General features: G+C 38.1%; 1 protein-coding gene across 1 annotated transcript in view; it reads left to right on the top strand.

Moving 5' to 3' along the window:
* The window catches only part of CTNND2 (catenin delta 2), a 672616-nt gene that overhangs the window by 529995 nt on the left and 118682 nt on the right, over nucleotides 1-23939 (top strand). Inside the window, exon 12 of the mRNA XM_014940766.1 lies at nucleotides 14190-14373. Within this exon, the coding sequence (XP_014796252.1) occupies nucleotides 14190-14373 (184 nt within the window). The remainder of the gene's footprint in view (nucleotides 1-14189; nucleotides 14374-23939) is intronic.

Raw genomic sequence — 23939 nt, 5'->3', positions numbered from 1 at the left:
GTAAACATAATACCTTGAGCTTTTCCGTCTCATGTTATTGTTCATCCTGTCTACATAAAAGCTGTACTTGTTTGTTACTTTTAGAGAGGGCACAAAGTTCCTACCTTAGGAATTCATATAGGCTCTGTCATTGCTGTCCCTAAATACTCCTCCAGCATTTGTCCTCAGAGCGCTTCTCCTAGGTGGGGATGTGTCATTATCTCAGTTGTAGGGATGGGGAACAGTGAGCCTATCAAGTCCAAGTGACCTGTCCAGAAATCTGGCAAGATGAAGGTGTGAATCACTCTGAGTAGGCACATAGCTGTGAGGGAAGAAATATAAGCAGGAGAGGTTTTAGCACCTCGATTTGTCTGAACAGTAGTGAAGCTTTCATCGCCGGCCCCAAGTACAGTGAAGCACATGCCTACCAGAGCAAACGATACAATATTAGTTCCTTCCTCAAACATGCACATTTTCTTCCTTCTTGCTGCTTCTGTCTAAGGAGATTATAGTTTCAATTTCCAGCTATCTCAAGACTTGTTTTGGAAGTGTGTATAAACACACAGACCAGTTTTCCAGCCCAGCAGCTCCTTGCTTGTCAGGACTGCTTTTGACGCAATTTGTGGCTTTTCCTCTTTTCCAGAGATTTCTTTCTGCCATAATCTCTCCAAAATGGAGTTTTTCACATCTTCCTTTATCTCGTCTTTCTCCTTCTTGGTAGCAGAGGACTCAAGCTAATGTTGGAAAACGTTAACATGCTCAAATTTTTGGATTGGGCAAAATGGACCTTATTGCAAAGTGAAACAGCTTCAAGGCTTTCTCACAGGGAGCAAATGGTTTTGGTGCAGGCTCCCATGTAGAAGCCATGAGGGAAGTTTGCTGCTTGGCTGTTATGAAATTAAATGCTGAAATATTGAAAGATTACTTTTCCAGAAACACTTTCACAAGAAGAACCTAGATAAACTGAGGTATACCAATTAATATGTACGTTTACACAGAAAAGGGATACTCTGATGGAAATAGAGATTTCAGCATGGCCTGCAGCTTCTCATAATTTCCAGAGTCAAGGAGAACCTGAATTACAGTATCTCCTTTCATGTAGGTCTGTAAATGAAAAGGAAGTTGATATAGGCTGGATGCTTCATACTTAATTTAGCCATCTTTTCACCCAGGTGTTGTATTACTAGTTTCCACAGTACCTCCTGTTAATGGGAAAAAAGAAAAGCCTTCTATTTTAAAATAATTAAATGTTAACACTTTCCTAATAAATATAAATAGACTAGACAGTACAAAAGAAGACAGTACAAAATTAGCACAGATCCTGCAGATGGTAGAAAAAAATATTTTCACTTGTTAGTAATGACAATGAGTAGCTGATTTGTGACTCCCTTGCCTTTCCTGACTTAAAGTTAATTATGAACCATTCCACAAAATTCAATTTTAGCATTCTTTCTATTTGTTTTACTCTCAAGAAAAAAAAAAAAAGACATGAAAAATGTGAAGTGTTAGCAAGGCTAACACAGAAATTGTGTTGATGCCTTGTGGAGGTGAGGTCAAGCAGCCATTGCTAGATTCAGCCCACGCTGGCTCCTTGTTCCATCAGCGCTCCATCTGATAACAGGGTACCTATCTTAGACAAAATGATTTAAACTGCTGTTCTTCTCCTCTTAACAAACAATATCTATCACAACTGGAAACGCAGTTTCTGCCTATGAACAATAAGATAGCTGAATTAGAAACTGCTCCGTTTTAAGAGGCCCTCTATATGATTGTATCACCCATTTTCGAAGTGTATATGCCATATTTGAATGAAAGGTAAAAGTGGATGATCCAGATTTAGAAAGCACATAAAGAAATATAGCTATAAATGATAACAGGAGAAACTGTTTTTTCCTGCACTGGCAGCCAGCCTTCTGCTTATTTTGGTTAACATTAGAGTGTCAGAGATTTAAGTATTGTCTACTGAAAATATTTAAATTATGGAAATTAGCATATTTACAAAAAAAAATTAAAAAGCATAAACTGTCTAATACTATACATATATACTGTATGTAGATAAATAGACTCTGTATGTTTCATTCACATTTGTATTCACTGAATCAAAAAGCAAATATTCCATTCCTGAAAAAAATTATAAGACATTTTGTACATAATGTTGCTTTCAAAGAAGCACTGGTTGTTGAAGTGTATTTTGCTCATGGTTGACTTGATCTTTTCCTTCCCAGATTTTGGATTCCAATATTCATTAGTATTATCTTTAATTTCAGCTGTGGCCAGTTTGTGTTTTGGCTTGGTTGGTCCTTTCTTGTCACCCCATGTTATGCAACATTATTGTGTAGTTGTTTTACACTTCTGTTCTGTTTTAGTACATGCCTTGTTCATGGTGTAACCTGTTTGTCACTGTTACTGAAAGCAATGATATGTTGTCCCCCTTATCTCTATATGGTTTGAGGTAACCACTGCAGTTTAAACCTCCTTTTGATTGCATGCTGCTTATTGGCATGAGCATAAATTTTTGGCAGGTTGGTCAAGACACTCCAGAAGGTCCCCTTTGATCCTTGTGTGTGTCTTTGCTAATCAGTGTAATTGCAAGGTAGTGAACATGCAGAGATATGTAAAGCAGGTTTAAGGGAGTATTCTATTGAAATGGACCTTTTGGCTTACTTCAATGGAAGATTTATTATGATTTTTTATTTTTTTTAGGTAACTCTGGTCATTTCTTTAGAATTTATAGCTTCTTAGTAAAATGGCGATTCTTCTGTTAGGGGTTCCCAAAGTCAAAATCATGTGCCTGTAGTTGTTTCCTATTTGTGATGTTATTTTCTAATTGGACTTCGTAAGGTAGTACACTTTTGATTTTTTATATAGTAAATCCTATTTAACAATATTATGGTGAAGGGCTGACTATCTAGTACTCAGGATCTTGAAGCAGTGTACCAATTTAATAATTTTCTGCAAAAGTGCCCTTGACATTAGCTTAGTTACTGGAGTGTGTAAGCACAGATGTGAAATTTTATTGTGATAGAAACTTTTCATTTAGAAGTGGCAACTCTTTGTAGCCCTATTACTCTTCGGAAATTTGATTTGAAAATGAGTCAAGGCTGTTTTATCCCACTCTGAGGTGACTTTCCCACAGACTTAACAGGAAACAAACTCTTCCGTGAGTTGGATTCTTATAGTATTTCACCTTGATGTAATTGTTACAATCTCTCTTAACCCCCTTTTTTTTGCAGGTTTGTATTGGATGTTGTTCCAGTGTTGATCATATTAAATATCCCATTTCCTAATTATACTCAAGTTTTGTAATAGAGCAGTGCAAGTATAAGGAAGCCTGGTCAGTGAAAGGCCTAATTAATTTGCAGCTTTTGATATTTAGTATAAAAAAGTTAGTAGGAAGAAAAATGTGTAAAATGGGTTGCTATTAGAACTAAAGAGAGGATTTCAGCATTACATTAACTGGAAATTAGATTATAAATATCTAATATGTTTTAGGTTCAGATACATATCCTGGACATCACAAACTTTTCAAACAGACAATGTGAGAAGCCATCTTTGTGCTTAAATTGTGGTGATGATGTAACCATGGTAATGCTGCTACAAGGTTGATGTAAATTTGGTTGAATATATGCTTAGCTAAAAGAATAAGACAGCCAAATATCATTTGGGGCACATAACTCTATGTAGTTCAAGAAAATGGAGAAATGGGATAAATGCAGACAGTATACAAATGCCCCTTAAAATGCAGCTCTGTGAATTAGCTTCTCCCCTGCCTCCAATATCCAGTCACTATGTCCTGTCAAGAGAAGGAAATTTGGAAGTTTAAGTGTGGAGACAGATAACTGCTAGCAGAAAACACAGCTTTCAGAAGTGCTTGTTTTGATTTTGGCAAGAAAAGACGTTAATTCATCTCTTGCTTAGTTTCTCCTCCGCAGATAAGCAAATTCCCTGTAATAAGTTTAAACAAGTGGTTTGAGGAACTTACCAAGCACTGAGGCAGGTGAGCCAACCAGAGCCTGGGCTGCATCAAAAGAAATGTGGCCAGCAGGTCAAGGGAGGTGATTCTGCCCCTCTACTCTGCTCTCATGAGACCCCACCTGGAGAACTGTGTCCAGCTTTGGAGGAAGGACATGGACCTGTTGGAACAGGTCCAGCAGAGGGCCACGAAAACGAACAGAGGGCTGGAGCACCTCTCCTATGAGGACGGGCTGAGAGGGTTGGGGTTGTTCAGCCTGAAGAGGAGGAGACTCCGGGGAGACCTTATAGCAGCCTTCCAGTACCTGAAGGGGGCTACAGGGGAGAGATGAGGAGGGACTCTTTATCAGGGAGTGTAGTGATAGGACAAGGGGTAACGGTTTTAAAATGAAAAGGGGAGATGTAGACTAGGCATTAGGAAGAAATTCTTTACTGTGTGGGTGGTGAGACACTGGAACAGGTTGCCCAGAGAAGCTGTGGCTGCCCCATCCCTGGAAGTGTTCAAGGCCAGGCTGGATGGGGCTTGGAGCAACCTGGTCTAGTGGGAGGTGTCCCTGCCCATGGCACGAGGTTGGAACTTGATGAACTCTAAGGTCCCTTCCAACTCAGACCATTCTATGATTCTATGACTTATAGACCTTAAGCTTAATTCTTTTTTAAATAATAGATGTAGGATAAAACTAAAAAATTTTCTAGTCTACTTGCTTAGGCACTAATATTTGCTGGCATATTTTAAATGCTTTTCATTCAAAAGTGAGATTTGAAGGGTACTCGCTTTAATAAATCTCTCCTACTCTTTCTTTAAATGGATGTAATTGTAAGTACGATATCCTTCCACAATCAATTTTAAAATTTGATTAAATCTTTTCTACTAATTTACTTCTAATTAGGTGTTTTAAATAACAGTTGTTTTCAACATTAATGAAATTATTTGTGTGCTGAAAATTCGTGTCTGTTTGTTCTGGATTGAAGTCAACGGCTGAACGAAGAATTACGTATTATAGTTCCTTCAGTATTTCTTTCTTCAAGTACAAAAGCCTTTTCAGTTCCCAAAGGTTACATGAGAGTTTGACTCCCTCCCGTTGCTTGAGATACTTTTAATCAACATATTCTTCAGTCTCTCCCCTGAGTTACGTGAACCAGTGAGAATTTCATATAGGATGCCAAACTCCATTAAATCACCTGCAAGTCTCAGATTGCAGTGAAAACATGCCAGCTCAAACTTTGCATGGAGTAGTTTATGATTCCTTGTTATATCTACAATCTTGTTATGGGGAAAAAAAAGAAACCAGGGATTTGTTGAATGCAGAAAACTATTTGTTGCTGCTACCTTGATAAAATTAAGCTTCTGCTACACCATGATGCAAAGCTAAGCAAAAGGAAAACAAATGAAGCCATCTGGTCTGCAGAAGCAGTTGCTAGGGTTAATCAAGCTAAAGGTCTAAGCGCCCCAGCACAACTTCAAGCAACTCATCTTTGGAGGTCTCACCAAGGTAATACAACCCCTCTGGCCTGTTGCTAGCAATGGCAACAGCATGGTTAGTGGACTACAGGGTTACTCTGCTTTTCCACCCCAGTAATTGGTGACTTCAAGGTTTTACAAAGAGTCTTTCAAAATTGCTATTGTATCATCATAATCTTTAGAAAATACTTTAAATATCTGTTTGTACTTCTCCAGACTAATAAGCTGACATTTCAGTCAGTGAATGTGCTATAACAAGGCACAGCCATGTAAGTAAAACATCATTGTACTTTACAATACAATTCTACAGTCTCATAAAGTTTAAATTTTAGCATCACCTGCAGAAAATTGTCATCTTTCTAGAAGTGTGGAAGTGATTCCAGACAAATTCAGAGCGGAAGTTAATTGGCATTTTATAAAGTCTTTCTATGAACCCATTGTGCAATTATTTACTAAGACAAATCTTCATAGCCATTTTCCTTTCAAACCAGGAAGGTAATAACCTGTACAACTTACACCCACAAGTTGCTGGGAAACTGATTTCCAACCTATAGGCTATGACATATTCAAGAAATTCCAGAGCCATTTAAAACACATCCTATTTATAGCTCACATGTAATGGCAAATCTAAAAGCAATTTAATAAATTGTGTAATTTTGCTTTAGAAATGATGTTGTCTTATCAAATAACACTTATGCAAACAATATTGACAGTTCAACTGCATCATTTTATACAAAATCTATTACAATTTACTGTCTAATTGTAAAACAATCTTTGCCCCCTTTCTCAATATGCTGTCGCTTTTTTGGCTCTGAAAATGGGAAAACCCACTGATAGGATTTGTTGTATTAATGAAGAATCATTCTCAACTTTTTAATGAATTATCAGATTAACTAATTCCCTCCTGCTGCTCCCAGTCAAATAAGGAGAGATTTTAAAGTAGATGTCTTCTAAAATCTTCTGCCCTGCTTTCTTAGCAACAGGCTGGGGCACTCATTTATTGTCTAAGGTGTTACATTCAAAGTATTGTTATAGGTAAAAGGGAATGTACTGATAAAACAGTGATACAAAACCTTTCTCAAGCTGGTAGTGCCTGTTTCCCTGGAGGTGAACAGGGGAGAGCCAGAACGAGTCCCTGTGGTGCTGAGGTCTCAGCTGGGAGCAGTGCGATGCTCCCGGCAGGACAGTCCCTTTCTCTTCGGGGTCTGCTTGGGGCTGGTTTCACCAGTTTTCCCATCACAGCCTGCCTCCTCCTCCTTGCTTCCCAGACAAGTTCCCATTCCCTTGTCCTAAATGTACCATTCTCACTCTCAGCATGAAAAACAAGGTGGTCCTTTTTTACATTCCTTTTCTCTCTGGCACTGGGATTACTCCCATGTATGAACCACACCAACTTCCAAGTCTAAGTAGGAAGGAACTGTTTTTGCCCTGTACAATCAGTGACAGGCATCCTCGATGGAAAATTCATTCAATTGTTTTGATTCATATGGCAATGAAACCAATTTCATAATGTGCTTGTTAATATACTACATAAATGATTTTTTTTATTATTTTTTTTTTAGTTTGGTCAAATCTGAGTTTCAGAGGAAATATCAAACAAGGCAATCTGGAGTGATAAATGTAGGACATCTGTTGCAGCATATGGCTTGACATAACAGCTGCATTGAACTTTTTCAGCAAGTAGTAATCCATTGGAAAAATTCAGCTGAGCATATAATTTTGATGCCCCTGCCTGAATGGTGGAGTATTAAAACACGTGCAGTTTAAAGCCACCCTGAAGTTTGAAATGTTGGCCACTTGCAACACAGAATACTTAAATTTTAATTTGAAAATAAGTTTTGTTTAGAAACAGATCTGAATATTTCACTTCTTTGTTTACAAAATGAAAGTTGGAGGATATGATGAAACTTTTTCATTTTTTGATAAAATTACCTTGTTTACTGTGGCCACTATTCTTATTTTTTACTTTTAGGTTCCTGAATAATCTTATTTTCAGTGCTGTCTTCACCTTAGATAACAATTTTAAGATTTGGCTAGTAAATAAGTATTTCCTCTTTTTTCTTTTTTCTTTTTTAAACAACATTGTACATTGCTGTACATTGAGCCTTTTGTTTTGCATGTAGGTGCAACAGTGTAGGTAGGACTAACTTCCTAATTGCAATGTACTTGTGAGAATTAGATTTGATACTTATATGGTCAGTTTTGAGTATAACATTGTTGTTTTCTTTATTAGGATCTGTTACCAAACATATCTTCTGATTTTGGGTGCTAGAAAAAAAATCTTCAGTAAAATACATGTGTAAGCATTGGGAAAAAAATTCTTTCTATTCATATATGTATCCTTGTTTGATTTACTTGTTTTATAATAAAGTATTTAATTGGGTGTGGATTAAATAGGATTGTGTTAGGATTAAATTTTGTTTGAAACTGTTTGAAAACAGTTGAAAATTTTTTTCCTGTGTTTCTCTGACTTAGGATTACTTGCTTTTGGTTTGGCTTCTGTGTTTTATCGGGGCAGTTAATTTCATCAGTTAAGGAAACAAGCAGGAATCACTGGCCTTTCCACAGTAACTTAAGTCAGCTCTTCTATTAATTGGTCTACTGACTAACGTTAAAGCTAATAACTGTCTAATATTCATGTCTGACAGGTCTTCCTTTCCATAGTTATTTTAAAGTATGCAGCAGAAATAAAACAGCAACATTAGGTGAAAATTCAGACTTGTGAGAAGAATACAGACCTTTTCAGTTAATGTAGTAGAATTTGGACAGAATTTGTTTACAAGCAACATTAAAATTCATCCCTCCTTGTTCTTCTGATAAAATCTGATCTAATTTTGGAATGAAAAGAGCAGTAATTGAGAAATAGCTTTCTAGAGGAAATGCCCATATTACTTATATTTAGTCATGTACCTACATGTAAAGATCAAGCTGTGTTTGTTTGTAGTTTAAAAAAAACCCAATAATCTTTATTCTCTGAGGAATTTTTTGTTTTGTAAAGCTATGAGTGGCTGCAAAGGGAAGAAAAATTCATCTGGCTGCACCTTCTCTTACTATTCCTTAAACTCCTGCCTGCTTGTTACTTTGACTGAAACCCAGTCTTTCTCAAATTGGAGTTTTCATGGCTCATCTTATACACAGATAGAAAACCATTTCTGCGCATGTAAATCAGTAAATTACAGGAAGGTGTGCATAGGTATTCATTCAGTAACCAGATTTATTTCAAGAAAATTGGTGAAACTTCCTCCTCTGTTACAACAATTTGAAACTGATTTTTATAGTGTGCCTTTCAGGAACTATTTTATGAGTTCTGAATTGTCTAAGTGCCAGAATTTAAATCAACCACTTTTTGGTTCCTAGAGAAAGTCTGTTACTGAGACCAATTCCCCACCTTGTCGGTTGAGCTAGCAGTGAAGTCTTCTTGCACTTAGTATCAAGAAATGCCGTGGTTAGTATTCAGCATCTTTGCAGCAGGACCAATGTAACACATTGGGACCCCACAGCCAGCTGCCATGGAGCAAATCCAGCTCCGCACAGCAGCCTTGTGATTACTGGGGACTCCCAGGGTCAAAGCTGCAGCAAAGAGCCAGCAAATGACTTTTTCTAGAACTTGAGAGGTTGGGGTAGAGGATGCTTTTCCTAAGGACTTCAGCAAAAGATGCCTTGTGCTTGGCTTCTGTGCAGGGTATTTAGCTCACAGATTTCAATCTTAATTGTCATGTTCATGAGGGAAACTCCCTGTAGTACCTGTGTGCCTTCAGCTTATAAACAGAAAAGCCTGCCAAAGCTGTGTTCGCTCTTACTGGGATGCCAGATCCCCCAGCTCTACCAAATGGCATTCAGTCCATGACCAAACTATTAAATTAAGGTGGAAAAGAAAAACATTGATGAGTTGGAAGACTTTTATATTTTTATTTTAACAAAGAATATTAAATTGGCAAAATCTTGGTATAAATTTAAGGCTGACTTATACCAAATTGAGAAGAATCAGTGTCTTTTTTCCCCAATAATACTTGTTTACTCATGATCCTTTTGCCCTATAATTTATTTAGCAAAGTACATCTTTTGCAGCACAATAAAAAAAACCAACACATAGTGGCAGTGTGGCAGGACCAATGCTTTTTGGAAAAGCTGATTTTTTTTGTTTTCTTGGTTTCCATTTAGATTTGTAGTCTAAATTGTTCTAAGGGGCTTGTTTATGTACATAAAAGTTATTATTTGAGGTAGCATTAAATCATGCACTGAATAATTGCTTAGACTTTCCTGATTTTGCACATGGTCTATTGATAGAGTGATATTTTTTGCATGGAAATGTATGGTCACTATTTTCTTAACTTTGAATGGAATAAGGATAGCATGTGGCTTATCAGGTCTTTAGTTATACCTGACTGTTCATATACATATGCAAGTACCAGTTCTAAGTAAAACACTGGCTAAAAGAATGCATTGAAGAGTTTAATCTGGCTGAGTTAATCACGATCCGTGAATCCATGAGTTTGAGCTCTAGCTCAATGATGTTTTTTTGGCTCAGATTGCTCCATTAAATTGAGTGACTTCAAATTTTGTAAATATTTTGCTTTGCTTCTTTAGGGTAAGTGATGCAGTATCTATTGCAATAACTTGAATAAATTTATGTAAAAAGGAGTGCTGTTTCTAAGCTGGAAGCATGGTGGGTAAGCTCTGTCAGCTAAGCAGTAGTAACATCTCATCAGCCTGGATCGTGCTTTTAAAAGGCTTGGTCTTGACTTCAATCTTCTGGACTTCGGCTAAGAGAAAGATAAATCAAAGTTTTCCTGGTTATCTGGTCTCTCAGCTTCCTCTTCCAGTGGCAACAGACTTAAATTGCCTTAAATAAGATCTATGTGTAGTTTTCCTTATGAACTATATCTGTGCAGTTATGTCCTTGAAAAGGTTGATTATAACCTTTTTCAGAATTTCTAACCAGTTGTTAAATTTGATTGTCATTATCTGTGAAAGGGCTTCTTCGAAAAGATGATTTACATTGAGCATAGTGGATGCATGTCCTCTGTTAAGCTAGTCCAGAAGATTGAACTTGGTTTAGCAAGATCTCCATAGCAAGCGTAGATGCCTCCAAGAACCCTTCATCTGATGTCTGCAAGACTGGTAATCGGTACTCAGACCCAGCTGAATCTTTTCAGTACCAGTTTCTCCTGAGTTTTAAACTAAAAATGAGATTGCAAGATATTTTTTCCATGCGCTTCGGTTTGTTATATGTAAGGGTGAAAGACTTCAACCTGATCAGTCCGGTATAGCTATTTTTCTCTTTCTATCCAATAGAACCTAGTGATCTGCAAATAGAGATAAAATGCCTACCCTGAATGTGTCACAACCTTAAAAGCGAGGAGGAGATAAGATTGAATGCAAGTGATTGAGTAAGAGATGTTTAGTACTGATCTGATTAGTTCTTGATTTTCCCATCCGTCCCAAGAGTCAGTCTACAGATGGTAAACTGTTGAGTTGGACTATTGACTTGCTGGATTAACAGCTCTCTTCCAATCCGTATACAGCAGGTTGGGTCCCACTATTGGTGGTGAATCACTGATATTCCAAGTCTGGTCCCTTCCTCTGGGTAGCTGATGGCACACAAATGATTTAGCGGGCAGTCAAGGTACCTCTGAGGCTATTCCAGACTTCCTTATTGTGCCAGAAACCCAATTCAGTCAGGGCCTTCAGAGTAAAGTGGCAAATGATCTCAGTGACCAGCTCCTTACTGTAGTCTTAAAGGGCATGCATACATGCCTGAAAATTACCTTCATAGTCGTATGGAGAAGAGTAGAGGCATAATGGAAGGTGCCTCAGGTAAAAGATATTTTTTTTTAATCACTTTCCCTTGCAAAGTTAAGAGAATGGATCATCTTCTTAGGCCTGACATAAATCTAGCTCCAGGTCATCCTCAGCAAAAGTAATGGGAAGTGAATTGCTAGTGCCCTTTAATAATTGCAAATCCTTAATTAAGGAGGGGTACAAGGAGACACTTAAAATGCCAACCTCAGCAAGTAGCAGAATCTGAGAATAAATTAGAACTTGTCAGAAGAAAATTGTTTTTTTCATTAATGTGGTTGGTAGTTTTCAAAGACTTAGAATTAGATAAAAGGCACTGTTCTAGGGTGGGAGAAGATTATCTTACTCCTTTAAACTGCGTGTGAGGTCCAAAAATTTTGAAGATGGTGTCAGGCTTACTGGGCAGTGCCATTTTTCTTGATTCTGCCTTGACTTACAACCATTTTGGGAGAAAGCAGAACAGCTAATTTAGTCTGGTGATCCCTTCATCCTCTTACTGTGAAGGTTTAATTTCCAGTTAGTGAAACCAGACCCCTCTTACTGCGTTTTGGGTGAATATGTAAGTTTTTATTTGGATTCTTATTTGGAACTTGCCTGTTACTATGTCAGCCTATTGAGCAAAAGCTCATGTGCAGTGTCAAGTGGATTTTAAATAGAGAAAAAGAGCATAAAGAATATTTCTGGGCATCTGAACTTTTGCTGAATACCAACTTATGATGTTTATGTGAGCTTACTTTTAATTAGCAAGAACCTAGAGTGAATAGAAAATAGTGTATACATACATGTTTTTCAGCATTTTGCTAGATGGGGCTCTTATGTTTGCTTCTTTTGTATTTTTTTATGGTTTTTTACTAGTTCTTGAATCCCAAAGTACTGTTTTGTTGCCATCAGAGCACTCTTTTCTGCCTCATTTCCAAAATAGAACTTCTCCACAAAGGAGCCACACATTGTCTTGCATAAGAAGTAATTTGGACCTTGAAGGGGGAAAGATTTGCATCCTGATTCTCTACTTCTATATCATACACATCATTTACACTTGTCTAGATTAATGTAAAAAAAAACAAGCAACCATATTAGGGTTTGCACTAACTAAAACCGGCGAAATACTAGGTATTTCAAGAACAGTAGATGTGCCAATAAAGCTTACCAAGAGCAGATCATAGAGAAGTGAGTATAAATGTCTTTGTGAAGATCTTTGTTCCTTTGAATACAGTATTACTTTTCATAAAGGCATTCAGAACAGAATTGAAACAAAGACTGTTTTCCCTTTAAAGCAGCAATTCTTAAATTAAAAAAATGAACAATGTTCTTATTCCTGCCTCTTTTTTTTTTTGTCTGTTGCTAAAAGCTGTTAGTTTCTGCCTGTTTACCATATACAGACTACTTTAAGGTTTGGGGGTTCTTTATTGGTATTCTAAGCAAAATTTGTACCTTAAGCGGCATAACTATCTTTGCGTTCAGTTCCATATAAAATAATTAAAACATGAGATTGTATAACTGAAGAAGTCTCCCCACAGAGGTAATTAATTTTAAAGGGAAACCTAAAAACGTAGGTTGGTTCCTGTTTACATGTCTCCTTCAAAGCACAGAATGCTAAAGAAAGCCTTGAGCAACTGGTATTATTGCTGCTTGTATTTATAAATGTCTGAGTCTACGTTCGCAAGGTCTTTAGTGGTTTCCTCCCACCACTGCTCACTTTGGTTTTTCACAGTGTAATGTTCACATTTGTAACCTCGTGTCTACGATAATGGTAATCATTCTCTGTGTTGGTTCAAAACTTGATAGCCATAAAGGCAAAACTCAATTTTGCTGCTCACGGTTAGGTGTGGGGCCAGGGTACTGTCACTACAGGGGAGAAAGTAGGAAGCAGCAGGATGGGACTCTCAGGCTGAGGCCATGTGTTGGCAAGGGGAGAGGCAGGAGGAAGCAGGCTTCCTCGTACAGCTGCTGCTGGGAGGATGCTGGGCTAAAATAAAGACTGCTGCTTCTTCAGAGCAGCCTGTCATCCTCCGGCTTCACCCCTGGCACTTGTAGCTGCCCGGCAGCAGCAGGCTGCTGTCACAGCACAAAAATCAAATGTGCTTCCCCTAAGCTCTGGTACAAATATATACAAGGGAATGAAAGCCAGAGTCTCTTTTACCCCCAACCATTTCTTACCAACTCTCTGTGGCAGTGACGCCGGTTCTTGTGGGCTGCGCTCAAAAAGCTTTGGGTCTTGATTGTTCTTCCTTTTCTTTGGCACATTAAGCATTTTAACAGAAGGGGCTTTTTTGAATTTCAGTAAATCTCCTTGTGAGTTGCATCATTAAGCTTGTTGTTTCTGTGCAGAAACGGTGGTTTTCCATGACTTTGAATATTAAAATATTTACAAAATTAAAAATGGTTTGTCGGAGGCCAGTATAATACCATACTACTGTGTCAGGTTGTGAAGTCTTTTTGTTTGTAGTACCAACTAGCCTAAACACTTTCGTTACATTGAAGATCACAGAAATAGTTAGGAGTTTGTTCTCTCAATGTATATCTATCAAGAGTGTTAGTCTTAGTGTAAATCAGATCCTATTTTCTGCTATTGTTTTTTATAGATTTTATTTACAAGGAAGAAATCTGAAGTCCAGGCCCTGCAAAAATATATGTAATACTCCTTCATTCCACGTGTCTCTCACCACCTAAATAGGCCTAGATCATGACCAGGTGCTCATGCAGCTGCTCAGGCCTAGCTCTGAGAAATTTCCAGTGTTGCTGTGACTATTTGTTGTGACACTTGTTGCTGTTGAGCATGCAAAGCCGTATTCCCACTGCAAAAGTGTGCAGGTATCATTCAGCCCCATTTACAATGAAGTCTTTTGTTTCTTTGATAGAAACAGTTTCATTAAGCTCACCAATGCTGTGAAATGTTTTGGGTTTTTTTTAAGAAATGAAAATTATTCAATCTTCTTTGCAGAAGTATTAATTATTAGTCATTTGGGTTTTTTTGTAGGAGTTCTCTGGAATCTATCCTCCTGTGATGCACTGAAAATGCCAATCATCCAGGATGCCCTCGCAGTGTTGACCAATGCAGTGATCATCCCTCACTCTGGATGGGAAAACTCTCCACTCCAGGATGATCATAAAATACAGCTCCATTCATCACAGGTGCTGCGCAATGCCACTGGGTGCCTAAGGTGAGTGCTGCAAAACATTTGCTTTGCCTTCATCCTCTTACTTTGGCTTGAATTGTTATTTCTCCTTTTTGGACGTCTGTAAAGTAAATAATTGGTTTGCGTGTCGGCTAAGACGACGACTTTCAGAGCTGTAAACTCAAAGTTGGAAATTAATTAGAAATCAAGCTTCAGGCCATTCAAAAAACAATCTCTAGAAGCACTGCTGTGGGTTTTCCTTTTTTCATTTCTTAACAGCTTTGACCAATCTTCTCATCCAAGCTTGTAGATTACAGATGTTATTGTCCTTGTAAATTTGTCCCATTTCCCCAGTTCCTTAAATGAAGTCGATGTGTTCTCACTATTGCACCCAATTTAATCAGCACAAAAAATAATGAAGATGCTCACAAAATGTAACATGCCTTAGGGGTTCCAGATGCCATTGCTGGAGTTATGATAAATATATAAAGTAGGTTTTTTTCTGCTCTGTGAAGATTAAAAATGGATTTCAATAAGAGAGCAACCAATTTAACATTGTGCAACTAGAATACTTAAACAGATCCTTAACAAGTATGGTATCTGTTTATATTTGTATTTGTATGTCAAACTTGTATATGCAACACCAAGGTGCACTTACATAAATCTGTGCAACATGATCTATCTGTTTCTAAAAATCACTGTACATGTGAGAACGAAAATAGAATGAGTAAGAAGAGTTTCAGTTCTGACAAAGACTTACAAAAGGATTGAGTCATAGCAATTTTTGAATTCCAGTCCTTATCGGTTTTTTGATTGAGTTCTTTTAAAATATCACAAATATACTTGTATGGACTTAACTGCAGGTATGCATATGTGAAAACCAGCTATGTTGGGATATGTGACTGAAGCTAGGTATTTATACCTGAGTTGTGTTGATTTTGAAAAGAGTTCAGTAGTACAACTGTGTTGCATTATGTTCAAATTACTAGAAAAAGCGTTACTGAATCACTGTGACAGAAGTCATTCCATAAAGACGTGTACTGTGTTATACTTCTCATGCTTCTGATGTTTAACCTGCCTTAGTTAAAGAGCTGCCTCTGAAAGAATTGTTCATTTCAAATTTGAGGCTTCACGGTGCCCTGTCTCTGAACGGGCATGTCCAGTGTTGGTCTCCCTACACCATAAGCTCTATCTTCCTGTTAATTTTTCCCAACTGCTTCTCAGGGTCTGATGTCCATCCCTGATCTTGCAAACCTCAGTTCATCCTACCTTATAGTTGATGGATTCATTGCACATTGGTCTTGAAATCTTTCTTCTTTGTTGTTTTTTTTTTTTTCCCTTCGTGAGTGTATGTGCACGCCCATTTGCAAACCGATGTGAGCTTACTGTAGCCTGCACTGTGGGTCAGCCTGAGGACTTGTGGCCACGTGAGAATGGTACGTTGCCTGATCTAATACACACTGCTTTGCAGCAAGGCTTCCCGCCAAGTGCTTGATGGTATGCTGGCATAGCAGAATGGCTTCTGGTCAGCTCGTGCAAAATAAGCTCATATCTGCCTGCAAAAGACTGTGCACATTATATCCTTGAGTCCTTCCCAGGTATCTGTAACAGCAGCTTAAGCGGCTGTCCTGAGCAGGTTGGTCTTCCTTCTAAACCCGGGCCTTTCAACCACAGTATGGCTTTTTAACATCTTTGTGATATCAAACCCTTCCTATTTCCCAGATGCATCTTGCTGTCCTCTCTAACAGCTTCAGATATTTATTTGGCCTTCATCCATCTTCTTTAGATAATTTCATCCCACTTAGTCTGTGTGGATGCTCTTTGGCAGAGCCAGAACATTTGGAGAGGGTTGAACTTACTTTTGCTTCACACCAGCAGAAACTTTCTTGTTTACCTCTCTCCTGCCGCTGTTGAAAATCTCTCTCTTTGAACAAAATGTCAAGTTTGGGTTTGTGCAAGGAAGAAAAGTTTAAGTTGCCCTCTGAGATGGTAACTGGGTTCTTGCATTGAATTCATGTAAGATAATGGGGCTGTAGGCTGGAGGAAACAGCAGGTGTCAGAAAGATGAGAAATCTCTGTGGAGGTGATTGGAATAGCACACATTCTGTGCAGGTAGTGCCTTAGCTAGCATGCCTTAAATACCTCCCCCAAGAAACTGAACAATTCTCACTTTCCACTTGTGACTAGCTACAAGCCTCCTATTTCCATTTCAAGATCTCACTGGACAAGAGAGGTAATGTAAATGAAGAAGGTGAGGGTTGCTAACTGAGATTGCGCTGTGTTTATCTGGTAAATGGGAAGTCCATTGTTATCTTCCATGGGAGAATTTCTGCTAAGACTCTGGCTTGGTTGTCCTCTGCTGTTTTCTTTTTCTCCTTTCGCTGCTGTTGGTATTTGAAGGGACACTAGTTAAAATTCAGTTGCATCAGGATTGTCAGCGATGAAGCTCAGTATCATAGGAAAAGTAGTGGTGTTCAGAATACTTGACAAATATTTCTGAAACTGTAATGTTGACAGATTTGAGAGACATCACGTTGTATTACATAAGGTTTAATGCTAGTAAATATGCCAGGAGGATTTGGGTGGGTTTCTTTTCAGTCTTCTGTGCCTTTGGTTTTCTGATTAATTCACTGCTGAAAACTTGAAATGTTATCTGTATAATATAATATTAATCCATAATAAAAGCTGTAATATAATCTGTCCCATATACAATGCTAATAATTAGTTTGCAAAGGCCATTATATAGGAATAGTCAAATCTTTGGTTTGTGTTTTTTCACAGTGGTATATGAATTATTATTCTTTCTGCTGATCTTCCCTTTTCTCAGTTTCTTGATGAGAGTTTCATGTGCTTTTTCAATTAAAAAGTTGCTTATTAACCCCAATTTTGCTACTCTTATCTGTTTATTCATTATCATTCTTAACAAAGTTCTTAAGTCTTAACTCCAATCACACAGTAATCCAGCAGAAATCAGTATAAAATCATATGACAGCAGCAACATCAGACCTTCTTTTCCTGTTATTTTCTTTTTTCCTCAGACGTTGTTTACAAGCTGCACTTTCCATACTTTTGTGATTTGAAAAAAAGAAAATAACTTTAATTCAATATTGTAATAATTAATTTTACATAACTTGAATACTTTGAAATGGGTTAGGTAATTCAAAGCTCTAAATACAGCGTTATACCTGTCACTTATAAATTTAATCTTAAAATTCAATGTTCATAAATTGCCAGACCTCAGTGTGACATGTATTAGAGTAATCACCCAATTTACTTGGCTTCCCACTGAGATACTAGTACCTTACCTCATTATGCTCTGTGAAAGTTTGACTTCTTTTTTTTCCCCTTTGGATTTCAGCTGTGACTGCTGTATTTGTGTTAGGGAAATACTGCATATTTGGTTTATAGTTTCTGATTCATTGAGACTTGTTAGGGGAAGTCATGTGAAAACTGAATTTGGAATCCCAGTTGTATATATTGGGAGGTTTACAATCCCTAATCTGAAATTTTAAAATCAACAGGAGGCACATTGCACAATGTTGTCTTAACCTGAAGCAGCAAGCTTACTGTGGTGGGTTGATCCTGGTTGGACACCAGGTGCCCACCAAAGCTGCTCTGTCACTCCCCTTCTCAGCTGGACAGCATCCTTTGGGCATCCACCTGCTCTGGTGTGGGCTGCAGGTGGATATTTGCTCCATAGTGGACCTGCATGAGCTACAGGAGGTCTACCTGCTTTACCATGGTCTTCACCAGGGGCTGTAGGGGAATCTTTGCTCCAGCACCTGGAGCACCTCCTCCCCTTCCTTCTTCACTGACCTTGATGACTGCAGAGTTGTCTCTCTCACATCTTCTCACTCCTGTTTCTGTTTTGCAGGTTTTTTCCCCCTTCTTAAATACATTATCCCAAAGGTGCTACCACTCTTGTTGATGGGCTCAGCATTGGCCAGCGGCAGGTCCATCTTGGACCATCAGACACGCAGGAGGCTTCTGGCATCATCTTGCAGAAGCTACCCCTGCAGTTCCCCCTCTAGCAAGAACTTGCCATGCAAACCCACTATACTTATTTATCACAAAACTAGATCTCTCTCCAAAGACTATCTGAAAAAAGCCCCAGACAAAAATATTTTCAAGAGTTTTTGTCTCAATCTACAGTCTGGAACCTTGTTTTTTTCTATTACCTGAGGATGAATTTAACTTAATAGAATCACATATGGAGACTTTAAAGAATTTTAAGAATGTACTGATTTTAAGAGTCTAATCTGATTTTAGATTCAAAATCATAAAATGCTGATTTTTTTATTGCTTCTGTGTTCTATTTAATTTTTCATCATACACTGAAGGTACAGGGGCAGTTGCGAAAATCAAAGATCTGTTAAAATATTTATCTTCTGCCCTATTAGTTGATTAGAAATTGTATGGGAGAGTAGCTCAAGTAGTTTTTGTTTATAAAGCCCCATACCTTTCAAATTTTCGTACTTTTATACTTGTCAAACCTTTCACAAAATGCCATTAATTATTCTTCAACTGAAAAAATAATGTAGCAAGCTCTCAGAGTAGGAAAGCAAAGGGGAAAAGTGCTTTAAAAACATGAATTGAATGTAACTGACCCAGTAGTATTTTCTGGATATATCAACTTTTGGAAAGAACAAATTACCTTGTTAGAACAATTTGTGTCAATTGTAAGGCCTGAATATCAAATGGGTTTAACTGTTTTGTGGATGAATTATCTGGTTCACAGACATTTACAAGCTAATGCAGCTATCCCACTGTCTTTTTCCTCAGTTCTTTTCTAAGCATCCAAAATCTATGGATTCCTATTCTTAGGAATTTTGAATATAATGTTCTGCTGCTTATGACAAAAGAAGATGTGGGAGCAGCTTAAATAAATAGCACAGGCTGTAAAATTCATCACCTGTTTTGTTTCTAAAGAAACATACATATATATGAAGAAACATTTATGTATGTGAAACACATTTCTTTAGAAAATAAACTGATACATGTATGTTTGTGCATGTATCAGTATATGTATGTTTATGTGTATAAACATACAATACAAAAAGGCTGATGACTGAAGCTAAAATATGTTTCTGTCTTTACTGACTGGTGCAAGCTCTGAATATCTTCAGCTGGGTATAAGCAGAGCTGGCTTCTTACAGTAGGACCAGGACCTTTGCTACTGATTTTATGATTCGCCTCGTATCAACAGGACAGTCATGTTTGGTCCCTCACTGTGTACACTGTAGTGGATATAGAGATGCTGGACTTGCCAACTCATCTCAGTATCTCTGTTGCTTTTTCTAGAGGCTAGGAGATCTTCTCAGGCTGACCTTGCGGTACTGTGCATCAGAGCACAAAAAAGCCCACGCTCCATTAAGAAGCCTGTCAGAATCCCACGTTAGGATAAAACTAACTAGTAAAAGTGTATGTCCAGTGGCAGCCTACTCAAGGGACGGAGTTTTACTACAAGCAGTTCCAGGAAGCAAAAGGCATGGCAGAGACACAGCTACCTAGAGGAATACTGGGGCAGGGTTATCCACTTGTAGAAAGGAAGCTGTCCAAATCCACAATATTTCCTCCTCTTAACCTCTTCAAATCCAGTTTGATCCTGAAGAATGGGCTAATCTACACTGTTCTTGTCTTTTAATACACTTTGAGCTACTACAGTTACAAAGCTGGTGTAATTAAAATCCAAGGACCATCAGATAACAGATTTGATGCCAATTATCTAGCTACATTCTATGAATGTATTGTGGTGAAACACAGGTTATATTTTAGATAATCTACAGAGTTGCACACCATGTGTTATACCTCATTTGGACACAACTAGGATGTTGAATCAAGTTAGAGAGTTCCTAAACTGCAGGGTTATATGGGGTGTCCATTGTTAAACAAATACATGCTCTTCTGACTGCTCTCCTCAGCTTGGGAATTTCTGCAGGACCTGGAGTTGGAAGTAAGTGCCGAGGAAAGCCTTGACAAGAAGCTAAGGAAAAAGTTAGTTTTAATGTCTGGTTCTGTGACGTTCAATCCCTTTCCACTAAAACTTAAATTCTTACTAAAATTGTACCATTTGTTCTCCTGGGTGCTATCAACAACAAGCTGTGGAGGAACTGAGGGTCTAATGTCAACTCTTCATTATTTTGAAGAAACCAAGAACTGTACTGTACGAACGACTACCAGTAATTTCCAATTTAATATAAATGAAGGTGTTTGGATCACAAGTTCTACATCTTGTCTTTCCAGGTTTAAGATGGATGGCATATTGCTTACTTTTAAATATACTAGCACGGAAGTTCTGTATTACTTGTACACAATGAATTTTTAAAAACTGTCTTTAATAAGCTTGATAATGCCTCCTGGAGTATCATACAGGAACACAGATCACAGGAGGGAAAATGAGCTGAACTACTGTTTCTTGTCTTTTAAAACAAGATAGGAAGGAGTAAACTCTACGTTTCATTTACCTAATGGCAAGCATTTTAATCAAGGAGTAGGTGTCTGTATAAGAGCCTGGTTTTTAGAGGCTTTGAGTATTTCTAGGTTAACACTGACTCACAAGCTCTGAAAATCATTTCTAGTTTTGATGTTGTTGGTAATGAGTTTAAGTGTCTAATTTCAGGCAATCCAACTGAAAACTTTCAAACAGGCTGCTTTCATGGGCATAAACTATGCAAAATGTATTTTCAAGTAGGACAAAAACTTCCACTAGCTCATGTGTAAATGTTCATGGCCATATGGCAATATTCCTGGTCTTCTAACCATAAACCAAAATGGGAAAAATCACAGGAAATTAATAAGAGTCAGTCTGCTGAGGAAAATGTATTTCACCTTTGCAAGAAGCTGAAAGGTCCAGTCTAGAAGAAAGTCACAAATCAATCTGAGGCCACAATAATTGCATCCTAGTTAAGCATAAATTCGGGGAGGTGAGTTTCTGCAAGATATGAGAGAGATTGTTCCTTACTGAATGCTGTGATAATTTAGAAATACAGCTGAAATACAAATCTAATGTTAACATTCAGGGAGAGAGGGAGACTGATCAGTGAATAGATCAGTGTCCTCTGATTGCTGCTGTAATATTTTTATTCAGAAAATACTCAAGGGAAAAGTACTAACAGAATTAAATATGTAGCTGTGTCAGATACTTAAGCACCCCACTTTTTCCTCACAGTGCAGTTACTCCCAATTTGCATATTCATGAACAAATTTATAAAGTTTATACAAGGTCATATTGTATTAATTATGGCAGTGGTATTCAAGTAGCACTCTGAAGTTTAATGCTTTTTCAGCATTTCTGGTAAAAGCGTTACTTCCACCTATCAAATTGATTCTACAAATTCCATAGAACTCTGGAATTCCGGGCTCAAGTTGATCACAATCTCAACCAGAAATTTTGTTTTTAAACTGATGTTATGGAATGTCTTTTGTGTTCCCCTTTGATCTGAAAAATAGTACAGCATAATTCCAGACACTTCTTGCGCTCCTATGCTTGTAACATGTAACAAGCTTAGGTGGTGTACCTCCTTCCTCCATCATTTTATCTGATAAGAGACACTGGGCTGCTCTGCCTAAATCTGCCTTCAAATGCAGAGGTAGCCAAAAAATGTTCTGTCAACACCCATCTTCAAAATACTATTTAGGTGATCCCCAGGCAAGCAAGGAAGCTCATTCATATTTCAATGGGGCTTTATATTTGGATACAAATTAGAAATATTGGACCTATATACCAGAATCTGATAATTTAGGACCTGGCTGAAATTTCTTATTCTTCAACTAGGATCTTTTATTCTTTTTAACATGACTATGTGGGCTTTATAGGGAAAAAACCCAACAAGTTAATGGGTGTCTTACAGTTATAAATATTTACTTGTTGCTATGGCAGGAGTGTGGTCTTCCTGTAATTTACTAATTTACTGTTGCTGGAAATTATACATGCACTTATGAAAAGATTGACTGTGCCTCAGTACCTTTGCTTTCATCTTACGGTATTTTTAGGCTCAGCGACGATGACAAAACTGTCAACTGCTGTCTCTTAGGCTGAATGGCTTACAGTGTACCCTAGCCCTGGATTAGGGATGTGTTGAATATCTCAAGTATGTGTTGAATGGCTGACTCTTTCACAGCTTTTGGTGGTTTTAATTCCTTTCAGGTTGAATGCCTGCTGTTAACTAGTGCCTAATGTGAAAATTAAATGTCCACTCATATTTGCATGGTTAGGTAGTGTTAATTTACATTTCCTTCTGGCAAAGCTTTAAGCCATGTGCATGTGAATGCTCTGAAGAAAGTAAAATTGTTTGTTTTGTGAAAGGGCTTAGATTCTGAGGTTTTTTTTTTTTCGTTTCAGGGCAGTTTTCATTTATGCAGTAGTGACTGTTAGCTTGGCAGACACTGTAATACGGTATGATTTGAATCTTGGTGGCCTGCTGACTTGATTTGGGCTGACTCCAAGCCCAGCTGACTACAATGGGTCTCCTTCTTGCTGGCCAGCTGCAGAGCCGAATATCACAGTGGCACAGCTATTTTCTTTTGGGGAAGAGTCCTCAAGCCTGTGTGGCACCGTGTCTATTTTAGAATGTGTCAGCACGTCCATGCAGTCAGTGCGTAGGAAGCTGAAGAGATGGAGCCAGTTCTGTCTCAACTGTCTAGGCCCATTGGAAAGAATCATAAGGACCACAGGTGTCAGGGGGAACCAGAGTGTACCTCTGTTGTTGCATTGCTGACTGTCGAAAAACCTGGATCGTCCTTTTCAAACGGGTACTTGGATAAACTCATCTAGTCTGGCTCCACAGAAAATACTCTTTGTCTCAGCATGAGAGAAAAACTGATTGTGACAATTCTGTACTACAGCTCGTGGTCATGGTGACTGATGATAGGAGATGATGTTTTATTTACCGAAGGAAAATGAGAAACACAATCATCTGGAGTTTGTAGGCCCAGTCAATTCCACCCCAGGTAATAAAATAATACTCAGTAAGGTTGAGGTTCTTTGGTGCTAATCGCTTGATTTGTACGTTAACCTTTTCTCATCTTAAAACTGTTTGCATTACTAGGCAATATGAAGTAAGAACATGTGAAAACATGGGGCCCTGCACCGTGAAGAAAAGGCAGGGTGTACTTGTGCAGCTTTCTCTCATTACTTTATGAGAGGCTGCTTCATATCTGAAGAAACTTCCCCTAGGAGTGAGAAGATATTTGGTCTTTTTGCTCAGTCTGAGGATTTTCAATAGAGATATGTGTTTGAAGTATGCTGAGCTTGCTTCATCCTTCTGGATAAGCCGGCCGACATCACAGAGTAAACATTTTATCACCCCCTTTCAGAATGTTTTGGGCATGTGAACTCTCTCACTTCAAGCAGAAGAGTAATTAATGCCGGCAGCTCAAGTTGAGCCAGTGCTCAAGTCTCTTGCTGCGAGAAGGCTTTGATGGCATTCCACATTTCTGCAAGTTGGTGAGCTACCGAGAGATCATGAGAAATGCTCTGAGGTAATATCCTTAGCACTGAAGCCCTAAGACCCACAGACCCCACCAACCACACTTACAAACTTTGTTACTTGTCCTGTTTTGGAAGTATTTTCCCTGGAAGCCTCCTAATGAAGTAAGTAAATAAATAAAAA

The sequence above is a fragment of the Calidris pugnax genome, unplaced genomic scaffold (genome assembly GCF_001431845.1).
Source record: "Calidris pugnax isolate Ruff unplaced genomic scaffold, ASM143184v1 scaffold8, whole genome shotgun sequence".
Taxonomy (NCBI): Eukaryota; Metazoa; Chordata; class Aves; order Charadriiformes; family Scolopacidae; genus Calidris; species Calidris pugnax.
This window is presented reverse-complemented; position numbering and strand designations above follow the sequence as displayed.